Here is a 14,812-nt window from a genome sequence, read left to right on the forward strand (position 1 = left end):
GTGTGGGTGGGGCAAAATATAATAATCCTGTAGGCAATTGAAAATGGGAATGCAATGCTAGAGAGAGGTTTGCCTTAAAGGCATACTTTTGAGAGTCTTTCTTAAAAGGTGACCATCCCCACCCTGATGGAAGGGAACAGGTCATGAGGCAGAATATAAATAAAGTGGAAAAATGAGACAATCCTATCATGTTGAGAATGAGTAAAATACAAAAATTATTTTATAAAACTCCAATCTTTAAGAAACTGAAATAAGTATGATTTCTAATGTTTTTGTTGTAGCAATGGTTTAAAAAAAAAACAAACCCACACACACATAATGTGTTTTTGATGTTTCTTTTAGCTTTGCAAAATGTCCAACAAAGAATCTTGTGAAAAAAAGGAGACGTCTCGGAGAAAAGGCACCACCCTATCATCCAATATTGAAGTAAGAATTTTGACGTATTGACCTAAAGATACCCTGTCTTACAGTTTTATTTTTGTATGATGAAAAAAATACACCTCAGTTTTAAAACAAGTTATGTAAATATTTTGTTCTTCTGACCGAGAAAGAGTCATTTATTTGTCTTTACTTGCATTATTTTATTTATTCCTCTCAACTCTATGAGGTAGGTACTATTATTATCCCAATTATACAAATGAAGAAACTGAGGCTTGGCAGCATTCTTTTTGGCTCTTTCTCCTCTTAAACTATACTCTCGCAAGTGCCCAGCCTGTTTTCTCAGTGTGGTAAATTGCAGTTACATTCTTTAAGTTGCTTGGACCAAAACCCTGGGCATCATGCTCTGCCTGCATCCCGTCTATCAGCAAATTCTGTCAGCTGAGTGTGACTACCACTCCCACTGCTATCACCATGATCCAGGCAAACAGCTTGCTTTCTACCTTTGCTTTCTTGTGTTCTCAACATAACAGGCAGAGTGATCCTATTAAAATGTTAAATCATGTCACTCTTCTGCTCAATATTTTCTAGTGATTTTCCACTTCAGAGAAAAAGCTAATGTCTTTGCTGGGACAGAAAACACCTTACTGTCACCATCTCATCTCCATCTCATTCTCCCTTTGCTTTCTCCACTCCTTGGCTTCCTTATTGCTGCTCCAGTAAGCCAGGCACATTCCTGCTTTGTGCTTGCTGTTACTCCCTTTAACTTGAAAACTTTCCCTAGATACTCACAGGGTTTGTTCCATCATTTCATTAGGTCTCCGTTCAGATGTCAAATTACCAGTGAGGACCCATTTTGACTACTTTGTTTAAAATTGCAAAAGCCTCACCCTTGCCTCCCAGCCCTTCCTGACCCCTTTTTCTGCTTTATTATTATTATTTTTTTAATAGCATCATCTGACACCCTAAATATATTACTTATTTGTAAGTTAAACCTGCAGTAGGTATAACCTCTATGACAGCCGGGACTTTTATTGTTTTTTCACTAATCTGTTCTCACTGTCTAGAAAAGTGTCTCTGATACACGGTAGATACTTGAAATACTTTTCTCCTGGGTCTGTTGAATTCAGGAGCCACTGAAAAAATAACTGGGTATATGGTTTTGCTTTGTAGAAGACTAAGTGTCACTATCGGAGAAGGCAATGGCACCGCACTCCAGTACTCTTGCCTGGAAAATCCCATGGACAGAGGAGCCTGGTAGGCTGCAGTCCATGGAGTCACTAAGAGTCCGACATGACTGAGCGACTTCACTTTCCCTTTTCCCTTTCATGCATTGGAGAAGGAAATGGCAACCCACTCCAGTGTTCTTGCCTGGAGAATCCCAGGGATGGGGGAGCCTGGTGAGCTGCCATCTGGGGGTCGCACAGTGTCGGCCATGACTGATGCGACATAGCAGCAGCAGCAGCAAGTATCACTATGGCAGTACCATTTCCCAATGTCCTTATGTGAGTTGTCTGCAACTTTCTGCTATATTACCTCTAATCCAAGTGAAAGTGAAAAAGTGAAAGTGTTAGTCACTCAGTCACGTCCAACTCTTGCAAGTTCATGGACTGTAGCCCACCAGCCTCCTCTGTCCATGGAATTCTCCAGGCAAGAATACTGGAGTTGGTAGCCATTCCCATTTTCAAGGGATCTTCCTGACTCAGGGATTGAACCCAGGTCTCCTGCATTGCAAGCAGATTCTTTAACATGTGAGCCACCAGAGAAGCCCACTTCTATCCCATCTCATTCCTAATTCAAGACCACTTAGATCTTCTGATTTCTAGTTAAGTCTCCTTTCCTCTTACCAATGTTTGTATGCCTTTAAACATTGTTCCCGGACTTCCCTGGTGGTACAGTGGATAAGAACCCAACTGCCATTGGATGGGACACGGTTCTGATCCCTGGTCCGGGAAGATTCCACATGCCAAGAGCAGCTAAACCTGTAAGCTGCAGCTACTGAGCCCACTTGCTCCGGAGCCTGAGAGCCGTAACTGCTGCCTGTGCACCACAACTGCTGAGCCTAGGTGTTGTGGCTACTGAAGCCCTCACACCTGGAGCCTGTTCTCTGCAACAGGAGAAGCCACTGCAATGAGAAGGCTCTCCTACCACAACTAGAGAATAGTCCCTGCTCTCCGCAACTAGAGAAAGCCTGTGCGCAGCAACAAAGACCCAATACAGCTAAATAAATAAATAAACATTGTTCTCCTCTGAAACTTATTATTAATGCAGAAGGAATCTTGATTTATAACAACATTGATAAAAGAATGCTCTCTTACACTGTGCTTTATTTTGTGCTTTTCTTTCCTTTTTTTTCCAAATGACATTCTTAGGATAAGAGAGAGAGAAAAACATCAGTAAGTTTTCCTTGTTCAACTTGCTCTATAAGATCAGTGTCATCAGAGAAGAGAAAACTGGTGAGTATTTAGATACTGTAACTAACTCTAAAAATGATATTAAAGTTTTAATGTACAATTGAAAGCTTTATAATATAAACTTCCCTACTACTTTTCCATTAATTTTTTCTTGATATTATACTTGCTTTTTGATAGCCGATAGATGGAAAAGCAGCTTTCAGCTTTTCCCTGCTACTCACCGAAAAGCATATATCAAATTCTTCCTTTGTGCTAATAGATCCTATCATGTGGGATTAGACAACGTGAATATAAATTTAGACAATTTTTAAGTCTTTTCCTGTATGTGGTTAAATTTGTCTTTACAGTTTCATTTTGAAGTCACCAGAGCAGAGATAGTGTTTGCATTTTCAGATTCAGAAATTGAGATCCAGAAAGTTAAGTGACTTGTAAAAGGACACAAAATTGTTTGCAGCAACCAAGTGAAGTCCAGATTTTTTTCCACTGTCTGCCAAATAACATGGAACAGTGACAGCAGACTAAATTCATCAACCTGGTACATGGATGGTTGCGAAGTGCTCACCATGTTCAAGAGAAGAGTTAGGAGTATATGAAGATTGCTGCACAGTTGTTGTAGATAATAAGAGAAAATAGTTGTGAAAGTTCCATGAATGCAGATTTGGGTTTTCACGAGTTTGTTTTCACATAATGGAACTGCTGTTGCAATTCTTGCTGTATTAACCTTCTTTAAACACGGATCTCATCATATTTCTCCTCTGTTGAAAAATCTTCATTTACTTTTTTAGTTTATCATTTGGGCTTCCCTAGTGGCTCAGCTGGTAAGAATCTGCCTGCAATACGGGAGACCTGAGTTCAATCCCTGCTTTGGGATGATCCTCTGGAGAAGGAAATACCTACCCACTCCAGTATTCTGGCTTGGAGAATTCCATGGACTGTTTAGTCCATGGGGTCACAAAGAGTCAGGACCCTTTTAAATTTGGTCATACCTTAAGTATCCAGTTTTCATTTTTCTTCTTCCTCAAAACAGCCCTTCTAGGTAGGCTGATTTATTTTCTCTCTGCTGAATTTATATCCGTCATCTCCAGCTTCTTAGAATGCCTAAGCATTTTTAATGGAGAATGCCTTTTTCTTTTACGCGTTCATCTTTATTCAATATATGTTCAATCTTTAGCATATTTTTGGCCTACTTTTTTTCCTTGGTACATCCCAACTTTGGGTTTTGATCTTTTAAACTCTTTTACAGCTTATTGTTTATTGTTCTGCTTTATTTTATTGTTTATTGTATATATCCTTGTACTTTTTTCTACTTTATCCCTTTGCTTTACTCTGAGCTTGTTAGGACAGGGACTGCTTTACTCTGAGTTCTTTAGGACAGGGACTATATCCTCTTTCTCTGTTATTTTTATTGTGTGTAGCCCTCTGCCCCTAGAGAGACAGGGTGGTAGAATAGAAAGGGTAGAGAAATCTGGTTTCAGATCATGGCTCTGCGACTAACTTGCTCTGTAATGTTGAGGATATTTTGCTCTATTTGAGCCTTGGGTGCTTTGTGAAATGAGATACTAATAATATCTGTCTCATGAGATTATTGCAAGGATTAAGAAAATTATTGTGTCAACCTGATACTGACCAGGGTTTTTGGCCTGCCCATAGTCAATAGAAAGTGATCAGATGCCAGATAAGAAGTTCAGGTAAGATTTCAATGGGGTGCCTGCTACAGCAGGGAGAGCGAGAACAAGGAACAGTTTCCTTTGCTTTCTCAGTCACTGAGGTGGGAGCTGCCTTGTTTCTTTTTTAAGTTTATTTTTTCAAAATTGGAGTAAAATTGCTTTACAATGTTGTATTAGTTTCTGCTGAATAACAACGTGAATCGGGTATATGTATACCTATATCCCTCCCTCTGGAGCCTCCCTCCCACCCCAACCCCAGTCCCACCCCTCTAGGTCATCACAAAGCATGGAGTTCAGTTCCCTGTACTATATAGCAGCCTCCCACTAGATATCTGTTTTACATATGATTCAGTTCAATTCAGTTCAGTCACTCAGTTGTGTCCCACTCTTAGTTACCCCATGGACTATAGCACACCAGGCCTCCCTATCCATCGCTAAGTCCCAGAGTTTATTCAGATTCATGTCCATTGAGTCGGTGATGCCATCCAACCATCTCATCATTTGTCGTCCCCTTCTCCTCCTACCCTCCATCTTTCCCAGCATCAGGGTCTTTTCCAATGAGTCAGCTCTTCGCACCAGGTGGCCAAAGTATTGGAGCTTCAGCTTCAACATCAGTCCTTCCAATAAACATTCAGGACTGATTTCCTTTTGGATGGACTGATTGGATCTCCTTGCTGTCCAAGGGACTCTCAAGAGTCTTCTCCAACACCACAGTTTAAAAGCATCAATTCTTCAGCACTCAGCTTTCTTTATAGTCCAACTCTCACATCCATACATGACCACTAGAAAAACCATAGTCTTGACTAGACGGACCTTTGTTGGCAAAGTAATGTCTCTGCTTTTTAATATGCTGTCTAGGTTGGTCATAACTTTTCTTCCAAGGGGTAAGCGTCTTTTAATTTCATGGCTGCAATCACCAACTGCAGTGATTTTGGAGCCCAGAAAAATAAAGTCTGACACTGTTTCCCCATCTATTTGCCATAAAGTGATGGGACCAGATGCCATGATCTTAGTTTTCTGAATGTTGAGCTTTAAGCTGTTTTCGCTCTCCTCTTTCACTTTCATCAAGAGGCTCTTTAGTTCTTCTTCACTTTTGTATATATATATCAATGTTACTCTCTCAGTGTGCCCCACCCTGTCCTTCTCTCACTATGTCCTTAAGTCCGTGCTCTGCGTCTGCATCCTTATTCCTGCTCTGCAGAGGGTTTCATCAGTACCATTTTTCTAGATTCCATATGTATGCCTTGGTGTACATTTTTTTGTTTTTCTCTTTCTGATTTACTTTATTAAGTTTGACAGACTCTAGGTTCACCCACATCACTGCATATGACTCAATCTAGTTCCTTTTTATGGCTGAGTAATATTCCATTGTGTATATGTACCACATCTTCTTTATCTGTTTATCTGTTCATCTGTTGATGGACATCTAGGTTGCTTTTATGTCCTGGCTATTGTAAATGGTGCTGTACTGTGCTTAGTTGCTCAGTCCTGTCTGACTTTTTGCGACCTCATAGACTGTACCCCACCAGGCTCCTCTGTCCATGGGGATTCTCCAGGCAAGAATGCTAGAGTGGGTAGCAGTTGTTTTGGATTTGCTTTTGTGGGTCATCTTCTTCTCTTTTGTTTCCTGCCTAGAGAATTTCCTTTAGCACCTTTTGCAGGCTGGCTTTGTTTAGTCCCTAAGTTGAGTCCGATTCTTGTGATCCCATGAACTGTAACCCACCAGGCTCCACTGTCTGTGGAATTTCCCAGGCAAGAATACCGGAGTAGGTTGCCATTTCCTTCTCCAGGGGATCTTCCTGACCCAGGGATCGAACCTGCATCTCTTGCATTGCAGATTCTTTGCCATTGAGCCAAGGACACTAACTTAATTAGAAGGCTAAAATCCTTGAGTAAGTAAGGCTGGCTTGGTGGTGCTGAATTCTCTTAGCTTTTGCTTGTCTGTGTTTAATTTCTCCATCAAATCTGAATGAGATCCTTGCTGGCTGTAATCTTAGTTGTAGATTTTTCTCTTTTATCACGGTAACTATATCCTGCCACTTTGACCTGGCCTGCAGAGTTTCTGCTGAAAAATCAACTGAGAGATCGATTCCCTTATGGAAATTCCCTTGTATGTTACTTTTTGCTGTTCTAAATATTTTTTTCTTTTATTTGGTTTTTGTTAGTGTGGTTTGTATGTGTCTTGGTGTGTTTCTCCTAGGGTTTATCCTGCATGGGTCTCTCTGTACTTCCCAGACTTGGGTGGCTATCTCCTTTCCCATGTTAGGAAAGTTTCTGACTATAATCTCTTCGAATATTTTCTCAGACCATTTCTTTTCCCTTCTTTTTCTAGGACCCAGTATTTTGAATGTTAGTGTATTTAGTGTTGTTGCAGAGTTCTCTGGGTCTGTCTTTAATTTTTTTCAATTTTTTTTTTCAAAATCCTGTTCCTTGGCTGTTATTTCCACATTCTGTCTTCGTTTTTCATTCTTCTGCCTTAGTTATTCTGCTATTGAGTCCTTCTAGTGTATTTTTCATTTCAGTTATTGTGTTCATCTCTGTTTATTTATTATTTAGTTCTTCTAAGTCTTTGTTAAACATTTCTTGTATTTTCTTGATCGGTGCCTCCATTCTTTTTCTGAGTTTTTGGATCATTTTTACTATCATAAATTTTTTTTTTTTTTCAGGTAAGTTGTCTATTTCCTCTTCATTTGTTTGGTCTTGTAGCTTTTTATTGTGTCTGTTTGTTTGTAACTTGGGTTTTTGTCATCACATATTTTTGGTAGGTGGGACTGTGTGTCTGTCTTCCTAGTTGTTTGCTCTGAGATTTGGGTTTCCCTGGTGGCTCAGAGGTAAAGAATCTGCCTACAATGGAAGAGACCCAGGTTTGATTTCTGGGTTGGGAAGATCCCTGCAGAAGGGAATGGCTACCCACTCTGGTATTCTTATCTGGAGAATCCAATGGAGCCTGGTGGGCTACAGTCCATGGAGTCACAAACAGTCAGACATGACTGAGTGACTTTTACTTCACTTCCAGCACTGGAGTTTGCAGGCAGTTAGGTAGAGCTACTTCTTGGTGTTGAGATGTGGACTTCCAAGAGACTTTATATTAATATAAAGTCCTTACCCCTACAAGAGACTCAAATTAATATTCCCTGGAGTCTGTGGTTCTCTGTTAGAACCTCCAGGTTCAGCCCTCCTACCATAGGAACTCAAGCCCATCCTCTGGCCCATGAACCGAGATCCTACAAGCCACAAAGCCGCACAGAGTAACAACAACAGCGACAAAAAGTGAAATTTTAAAAACTAACACATATATTAGGAAAAATAAAGATAAAAGTGAAACAACCACTGGAAGCTAAAACAGAACTGCAATAGGAAAAAAAGAGAAAAGAGAACGAAATCTGGAAAAAGTCTTGGCTGTTGGGGGGCAGGGCTTAGGTGGGGGTGGGCCCATGCTGCAGATAAAGGCCCTGGGTGGGGGTGGGGTGCAGGATGCCTGAGCTCAGCCGGGCCTGGAGGGGCTCTGGAATGCTTCTGGCCTCAGAGTACAGAGGATCAGGCCCCCGGCCTCAGCAGGCTTCCCAGGGTTGAGTAGGTTCCAGGTACGTGCCCCTGATCTTCTGACCTCCGAGGGTCTCTCCCTGTCCCTACTGATCCCCTTGAGGTAAGTGTGCCTCTCAAGGCCTGGGAACTCCTCTCCCCGAGCTGCTCCTCAGAGGCACTGGTCCTGCTAGCCTCTGCTTCTTCCCGCTCACTCCCCACTATATTCTACCCCTTAGTATATTGCTCAGAGGTTCCTCCTGTCCACCTGGGTGTCATGGTTGCCACTAGCATCTGGTAGGGCACTATTTGTGGCACCTTCCCTCTCTGCCATCTTGGCTCTCTCTTGTTATATGGGGTGAAGTTAGGGGTGTGCACAGACTTAGGGCTGGAAGGATGAGGTGTTTTGCCCACCCTTCTGGTGGTGGTGACTGCAGGGGGCATGCTTAGTACCCTGCTTTTTCCTCCTGGCTCTTCATGAGTAGCAGTTTTTTGGTCTTAATTTGCCCCAACTGAGCGTTCAGACAGTTATTTTTAGTCTCATATAGTTTCTTTGTATTCTGTTGCTAGAGAAGAGGTGTGTCCAGGTACAAGTGTTGCAGCAGTTACAGTAAAGGGTCCCAGGTCCCAGGCTGTCTCTAACGTATTCACTAACATATAGGTATGGAAAAATACTGTCTCCCAATCTCTTTCCTCAGTTCACAATTTATATTTCCTAAGTAATACCTTTTTTCTTTCAGAAATCAGATCCTGCAGATATTCTGTACTGTAATATGAAAAGAAGACAAGAACTGAAAAGGTAAATTTTCCCTTTTTCTTGGTATATTTTTTAGCTTTGAATTGTGAGACTGAATATTTAGATTTGCAGAATCCTTTATTTTGTCTAATACTGTTTTGTAGGCACATATTTATAGCTAAATCACAGATACGATTTTCTTAATATTTGTATAAATTTAAGAAAAAGTTGAGTGAAATAAAAAATCTTATCAGAATTCTATACTATGTAAATACTACTTTCAACAAAAATGTTAATTTGCATCTCAAATAATTTGATTTTGACACACCCTTGCAAGATACATAACTTCATGACATAACAGTAATAGAAGACGTTATGAGGCTGATTTCATCATTTTGGATAAATTATCTTTGCATATTACCCATGAAGAGAATATGTAGCTTATTGAATTGATATGGCTCTGAAACCATGTTAATTTAACAGATTGTGGCTACAACTAGAGAACTTGGGAAATAGTAGGAATAATTAAAGGTATTATAATGCTGAGTTTTCATTGTTTAATGACCTTATGGACCATGGTGTATAGATTGCTATGAAATATGCCACATAGGACTGTTGTGAAGAACAAATAGGAATTTCAAAATGCTCAGAAAACTAGGGGGTCCTATTAAAATTTTCTTTCGTTTGTTGTTTTCCTGATTTTTCTTTACTACAGTTAATATCTTATATGATATGCTAATAAGTACCAAACAGGGTCCTATTAAAGTTTTGTCTCATTGCTATTTATTAACAGGTAAATAATGATAGGCAATCTTTTTGTAGAAAGAGCAAAGAAAATAAAACCAGGTGAAGACTCAGGTGAAACTCCTATGGAAACTCTGAGATGTTTATAGTTTGCTCTTGTCATAGTTAATTCTTTGAGAAGTCACTTATTCATGGTCTCTCTGTCCCCTGCTGGACAGTAAAGTAATGAGGGGAAAGGGCTGTATTTGCTGTGTCCTCCACTGCCTCCCAGTGTCCAGAAGGACAGGTGCTTAAAAGGCATTCAGGGCTTTACTGATATAAATTAATAGATTGTGGCTCATCAAATTTTTTCCCCTTTTTTTCTGACTACAGAGTAATATCTAGTTTTATTGTGCAGGAAAATATTATCACTTCTAGCTATTGTTGCTTCTAGCATTCTAGTATGTTTCTTTCTGACTTGTTTACTATGCTTATTTAAACTGTTGAGATGGTCTTATGTATACAGATTTATGCCATGCTTTTTTTCTGCTTAATAGTATACCAGTATATTTTGTATGTCTTTGAAAATTTTGCATAAACATCCTTTGAAATGACTTTGATAGTTTATTGTATTCGGTAGAATGACATGTGTCTTAGTCATTTCCAAAATTTTAGCATTTACCTTGTACCTGACTTTTTGCTCTTACAGATAATCCTGAATTGAATATCTTATTATTTTCAGTCTATTTTTAGCTTTTTTCTCCTTAGATTTCTAAAGTGGGAATTACTAAGAAGTTAAAAGATAAGAACATTTTCAGAATTCTTAATTATATCATCCAATTCCTTTGTGGAACTGTTATATCATTTTGCATTTCCACTGGCAACATATGAGAGGGTCCATTTAACAACGTCTTGCCAGTATTTAGTGTTATTTAACATCTTGACTAATTTGATAGAAGAAAATGGTACATCACAATTAGCACATCTGCGACTACTAGGGAAGTCAAACATTTCTCCCAAAAATGTCTATTAACCATTTCCTTTTTCTAATTCATTGGTTTTCTGTTCATGTCTGTTTCTAGAGCCTTAGTACTGTTCGATGAGATTTTAATTTACTAAGGCTAATAAGCTGTCACATATGTAGCATATGCCATTTCCCAGTTCTTTTAATTTTATTATTTTTTAATATACTACTGTAGTCATTTACATTTACTGTTTTCCTCTGTGATATTTTTCCCATTGCTATTAAGTTTAGGAAGTTCTTTATTAGGAAATCTGATAAATGTTCCTTTTTTATTTTATGGTTTTTAAGTATTTAATATGAAGTATAGCAATTACAGAAATAATAATTATTTAGCACTTGAATGTTTAATCTGTTTGGGATTACATCATCTGATGTTATATAAAGCTGTACATTTTTTTTTCCAAATAACAAACCAGTTATTCCAATACCATTTATTAAGTAATCCTTTCCACTTTATTAATAATGTAGTTATTTCTTACTTTTAATGAAGTTCATATCAGGCCAGTTCTTTCATTTCCTAACTAAAATGATACAGTGCAATATTATGTATTATGTTTAATTGTAATGTCTACCTAATTTTCTGTGCTGCTTTACAGACTGAATGTAGAAACTGACCCTCCAAGAAAGAGACCAAAAATTGATTCTTCATCCCAAGGACTTGTTACACTCCAGGAAACATCATATTCAAATAATAATCAGATTATTACACAGAGTCCTTCTTCAAATGAAACTAAGAAAGATATAAGTAAATGTGTAGATTTTCAAGTTAAAGATATTAAATTGGCAAATGTTAAGAGTAAGCTGGACCATGGAATTAAAAACTTTAGCTGTCCTAAGGTGGCCAAAGATGTGAAACCAAAAGCTGAAGGCCAGGCAAGTGAAAAAAAATGGCCTCATTTACTTGCTCAGAGGGAGAAGATGAAGGAATTCAAGAAAGAAAGGTATAATAAATTTAGAGACAGTTCTGAAAAATGTGCTTCGGAGAAATGCAAGAGAATCCAACTTTCTCAGGATTGTAATTCCAGCAAGATAATTAAGGAACCCTTTGAATCTAGAAGGAGAAGGATTAATTTCAAAATCCCGGTAAAATCCCGCAATACCCTCCAGAATCTTGTACAAGAAAATGTCTTCAGTTTAGGTTCTAACAAGTTAAAGACTAAACAGGAGAAAAAAGAATGCCCAGAAGCCTCCCAGTTTTCATTAAAGTTTACAAGGCACAGAAGTGAATATTTATTTTCAGATTGCACATATAAGCAGACTGTTCATGAGTGGGAAGGAGAATATCACGAGCATCAAGAAATTAATGATATAAGTTCTGGTGAAAACCTAACCCAGGTAAGGTAGTGCAAAATGAATACAGACCTTAGTAAAGAGTTTAAATACACTTAGGTTTGAGTTGTTTCTGTTATAGATAGTGATTGTAAAAAGCAGATTCTGTTTAGACAGGAAGGTATGTTGGTTCTTTTATTTTACTCTGTAAATTCCAACTTCCTTAAGAAACTATCCTGGCAACTATCAGGGACCCAAAATAGAAGGGACTGTGTAAAAATACAGGGGAAGCAGTTATAGATAATCCTATCAGAGAAATACTATGACAGTTTTCTCTTAACTCCAGGTACAATTCCAGGGTTAATATTCCAAATAGCTGTTCCTTTAACAAATTATTCTTTTGAGTGCCCTGTATGCCAGGTACCACAATCACAGTCATCGTTTTCAAAGGCTTTCTTATATGAGGAGGTACAGAAACAGCCACCTCAAGTCTGACAAGTACTTAATCACCTTACATGAGAACACATAGCAGGGGATTAACATGGCCTTGGATGGATTAATTCAATAAGATTTACTGGAGGGGACAACATGTAAGTGAAGGCACTCAGTCGTGTCTGACTCTTTGTGACCCCATGAACTGTAGCCTACCAGGCTCCTCCATGCATGGGATTTTCCAGGCAAGAGTACTGGAGTGGGTTGCCATTGCCTTCTCCAGAGGATCTTCCTGACCAGGGATCGAACCTGGGTCTCCCACATTGTAGGCAGACGCTTTACTGTCTGAGCCACCAGGGACCTGTGGTTGAATAGGAGTTACTCAAGTGAAGACAAGGTGGAGTGAGATGGGAGAAACAGGAATGTTCCAGACAGAGGAATTATATATACAGAGATCTAGGCTAGAAAGCTTGGCACATCTGTTTTTGCTTCTAAATTATGCAGTAAATCAGCATATGTGGACTAATTTGAAAACCTAATTGTGATAGTCTTGTTTCTATGGCAAATAAAATTATTTATCTTTAGGAGAACTTTTAGAACTTTGGAATTTTAGAAGCTCTGAAATTTAGAGACTGCTTATAAACAGCAGTGGTTACCTCTTTTTTAGGAATCAAGACTATAGAGTGTTGTATAAGATACTTCCTTTGAAAAACGGAGGGATTGTAACCAAGGGGGCCAGAAGAGCTTGAGAAAGAGTACTCTTTTTCACTGAACTTGAAGAGGTCCAAAGAAAGAAAGAATTGAGTTTGTTCTTTTTATTGCTTTCTTAAAGGAAAGCTTCAGTTTTCTTCTTGTGCTGTATAACCAATTCTCTAGAGTAGAATGCAAGAAAGGAATCTGAGTTTTCCAGTATGTTGACTGAACATCCTTGTATCATTGTTTGGTATTCCCCTGGTGCTGTATATCTAAGGAACAGTATGAGATGTATCTTACACACTTTTTTGCTCTCTGTTTAGAATTATTATAAAAACTGAATGAGGTACATAGCATGAATATTAAGTTGTAGGGGAAGCAATTTTTGCATGATTACTTTTCAATTATTGGAATTAAAACTCTTTATATTTCTTTGATAGCAGTCTAAATGACTGAAAGTCATTTAGACGCAGGAGCAGCAAGTAAATATTGTTCTTATCTTGAATATGTTATCGTTAACATTATTAGTGACAGTAGCTAATCATTTAAATATTATATTTGTTTTCCTCATAAATTCTTCAGTGGATAATTGTCTTCCTAAAATAATGAGTTTACAAAGAAGTAACTGTGTTTTTTTGTATTCAGTGATCCTGTTATGCTTTCCTAGGAGAAAGTGACTTCTTTTTTTCCCTAGGCTTATAGTTCTTTGTTATCCTTTTCAGTTTGCATTTTCCCCTCACCATTGTGAACTAATATTCTAGAGATTTATTGTTTACAGGCCACTTTTATAAATGGTATCCCACTTAATTCTTATAAATCTCTGGGGATAGAAATTCATCAGTTTATCTAAATGTTATTATGTATTAAGCATTTAGAGTTTGAATAAGATGCTTTTACCCTCAAGAAGTTCCCAGAGAGGTAGATTAGTAAACAAATACAATTTCAGATACAGTGAAGAAAATATTAGAGCCCTGGGAATTTGGCTGGTGTTAGAATAAATTTGGAAGTGAGTTAAGGAAGGGCTCATTAAGAGATTCTTAAGAGATTCTCTTAAGCTTGGAGATTCTTAAGCTTGGTGTTGAAAAATGTGTAGAGCAAAGAATAGAAGTGTTGTCCTGCCAGGGGAAATGATCAGTTGTGTAGTGGCCCAGAGTTGTGAAACTGCATGGCACGAGCATACATGAGCACTGTGTTGTTCAGTTTGACTTGAAATGTGCTGAGAATCTATATGAGAGGAAGTTGGAGAGGGAAGCCAGGGTCTAGGCAATGGATTCCTGTATCTCTTCTGGGAAAGACTGCTTTTTATCTTGTAGATAGAACAGAGCCACTGAATAATCAGGTTTTTAGTTTGGAATCACTCCAGCAAATAAAGCCATTTATACCGTCATTGTTGTTACTCCCTTTTGTCATCTCCAGGGAAGGCTTTATCCCAATCCATGGACTTAATAAAACATGGAAGGGGGAAGGCAAAGTTAAATGCCCTCTAAGACTTTCTTTTATAATAAGGATTTGAAGTTGATAGAAAGTTTTTTGAAATGACTGAAAGTGACTTGTCAAAGAGAGTGAAGGGTAGTAGTGACCCAAGTAAAAGAATGAAAAGACTTGCAATGTCAGAAGTTGCAGGAAGTTCTGCAACTAGCAGAACTGATCTCTGATCTCTAGCTTGGTTGGCACTCCTTAGCGGAAGAGAATCTAAAGTTCCAGTGAGATTTAAAGTCAGGTGGAGAAAGCATTTTAGAGCCCACGGTCATGGGAGAGTGCGGCTGTAACGGGCCTACGTGTGTGACGTGTGTGGTGTTGTGTTGTGTGAAGATTGGTACTGGAAAGTTAGGGTTGAAGCTCAATTCCCAAAGCAACATAGGATACACTTTCTGAAAGAGAGTCTGCAGTTTATATCCAGCTTCTTATAAAATACATGTGTGTTTGATGTTATCTTGGCGAATTCTTAGAAGAT

General features: G+C 38.6%; 1 protein-coding gene across 1 annotated transcript in view; it reads left to right on the plus strand.

Moving 5' to 3' along the window:
* Positions 1–350: 350 nt before the first annotated feature.
* The window catches only part of SWT1 (SWT1 RNA endoribonuclease homolog), a 95,331-nt gene continuing 80,869 nt past the window's right edge, over positions 351–14,812 (plus strand). The window contains exons 1-4 of the mRNA XM_068986415.1: positions 351–426; positions 2,751–2,834; positions 8,722–8,780; positions 11,061–11,799. Of these exons, the coding sequence (XP_068842516.1) occupies positions 352–426; positions 2,751–2,834; positions 8,722–8,780; positions 11,061–11,799 (957 nt within the window). The 5' untranslated portion in view covers position 351. The remainder of the gene's footprint in view (positions 427–2,750; positions 2,835–8,721; positions 8,781–11,060; positions 11,800–14,812) is intronic.

This window comes from Capricornis sumatraensis, chromosome 14 (genome assembly GCF_032405125.1).
Source record: "Capricornis sumatraensis isolate serow.1 chromosome 14, serow.2, whole genome shotgun sequence".
Lineage (NCBI taxonomy): Eukaryota > Metazoa > Chordata > Mammalia > Artiodactyla > Bovidae > Capricornis > Capricornis sumatraensis.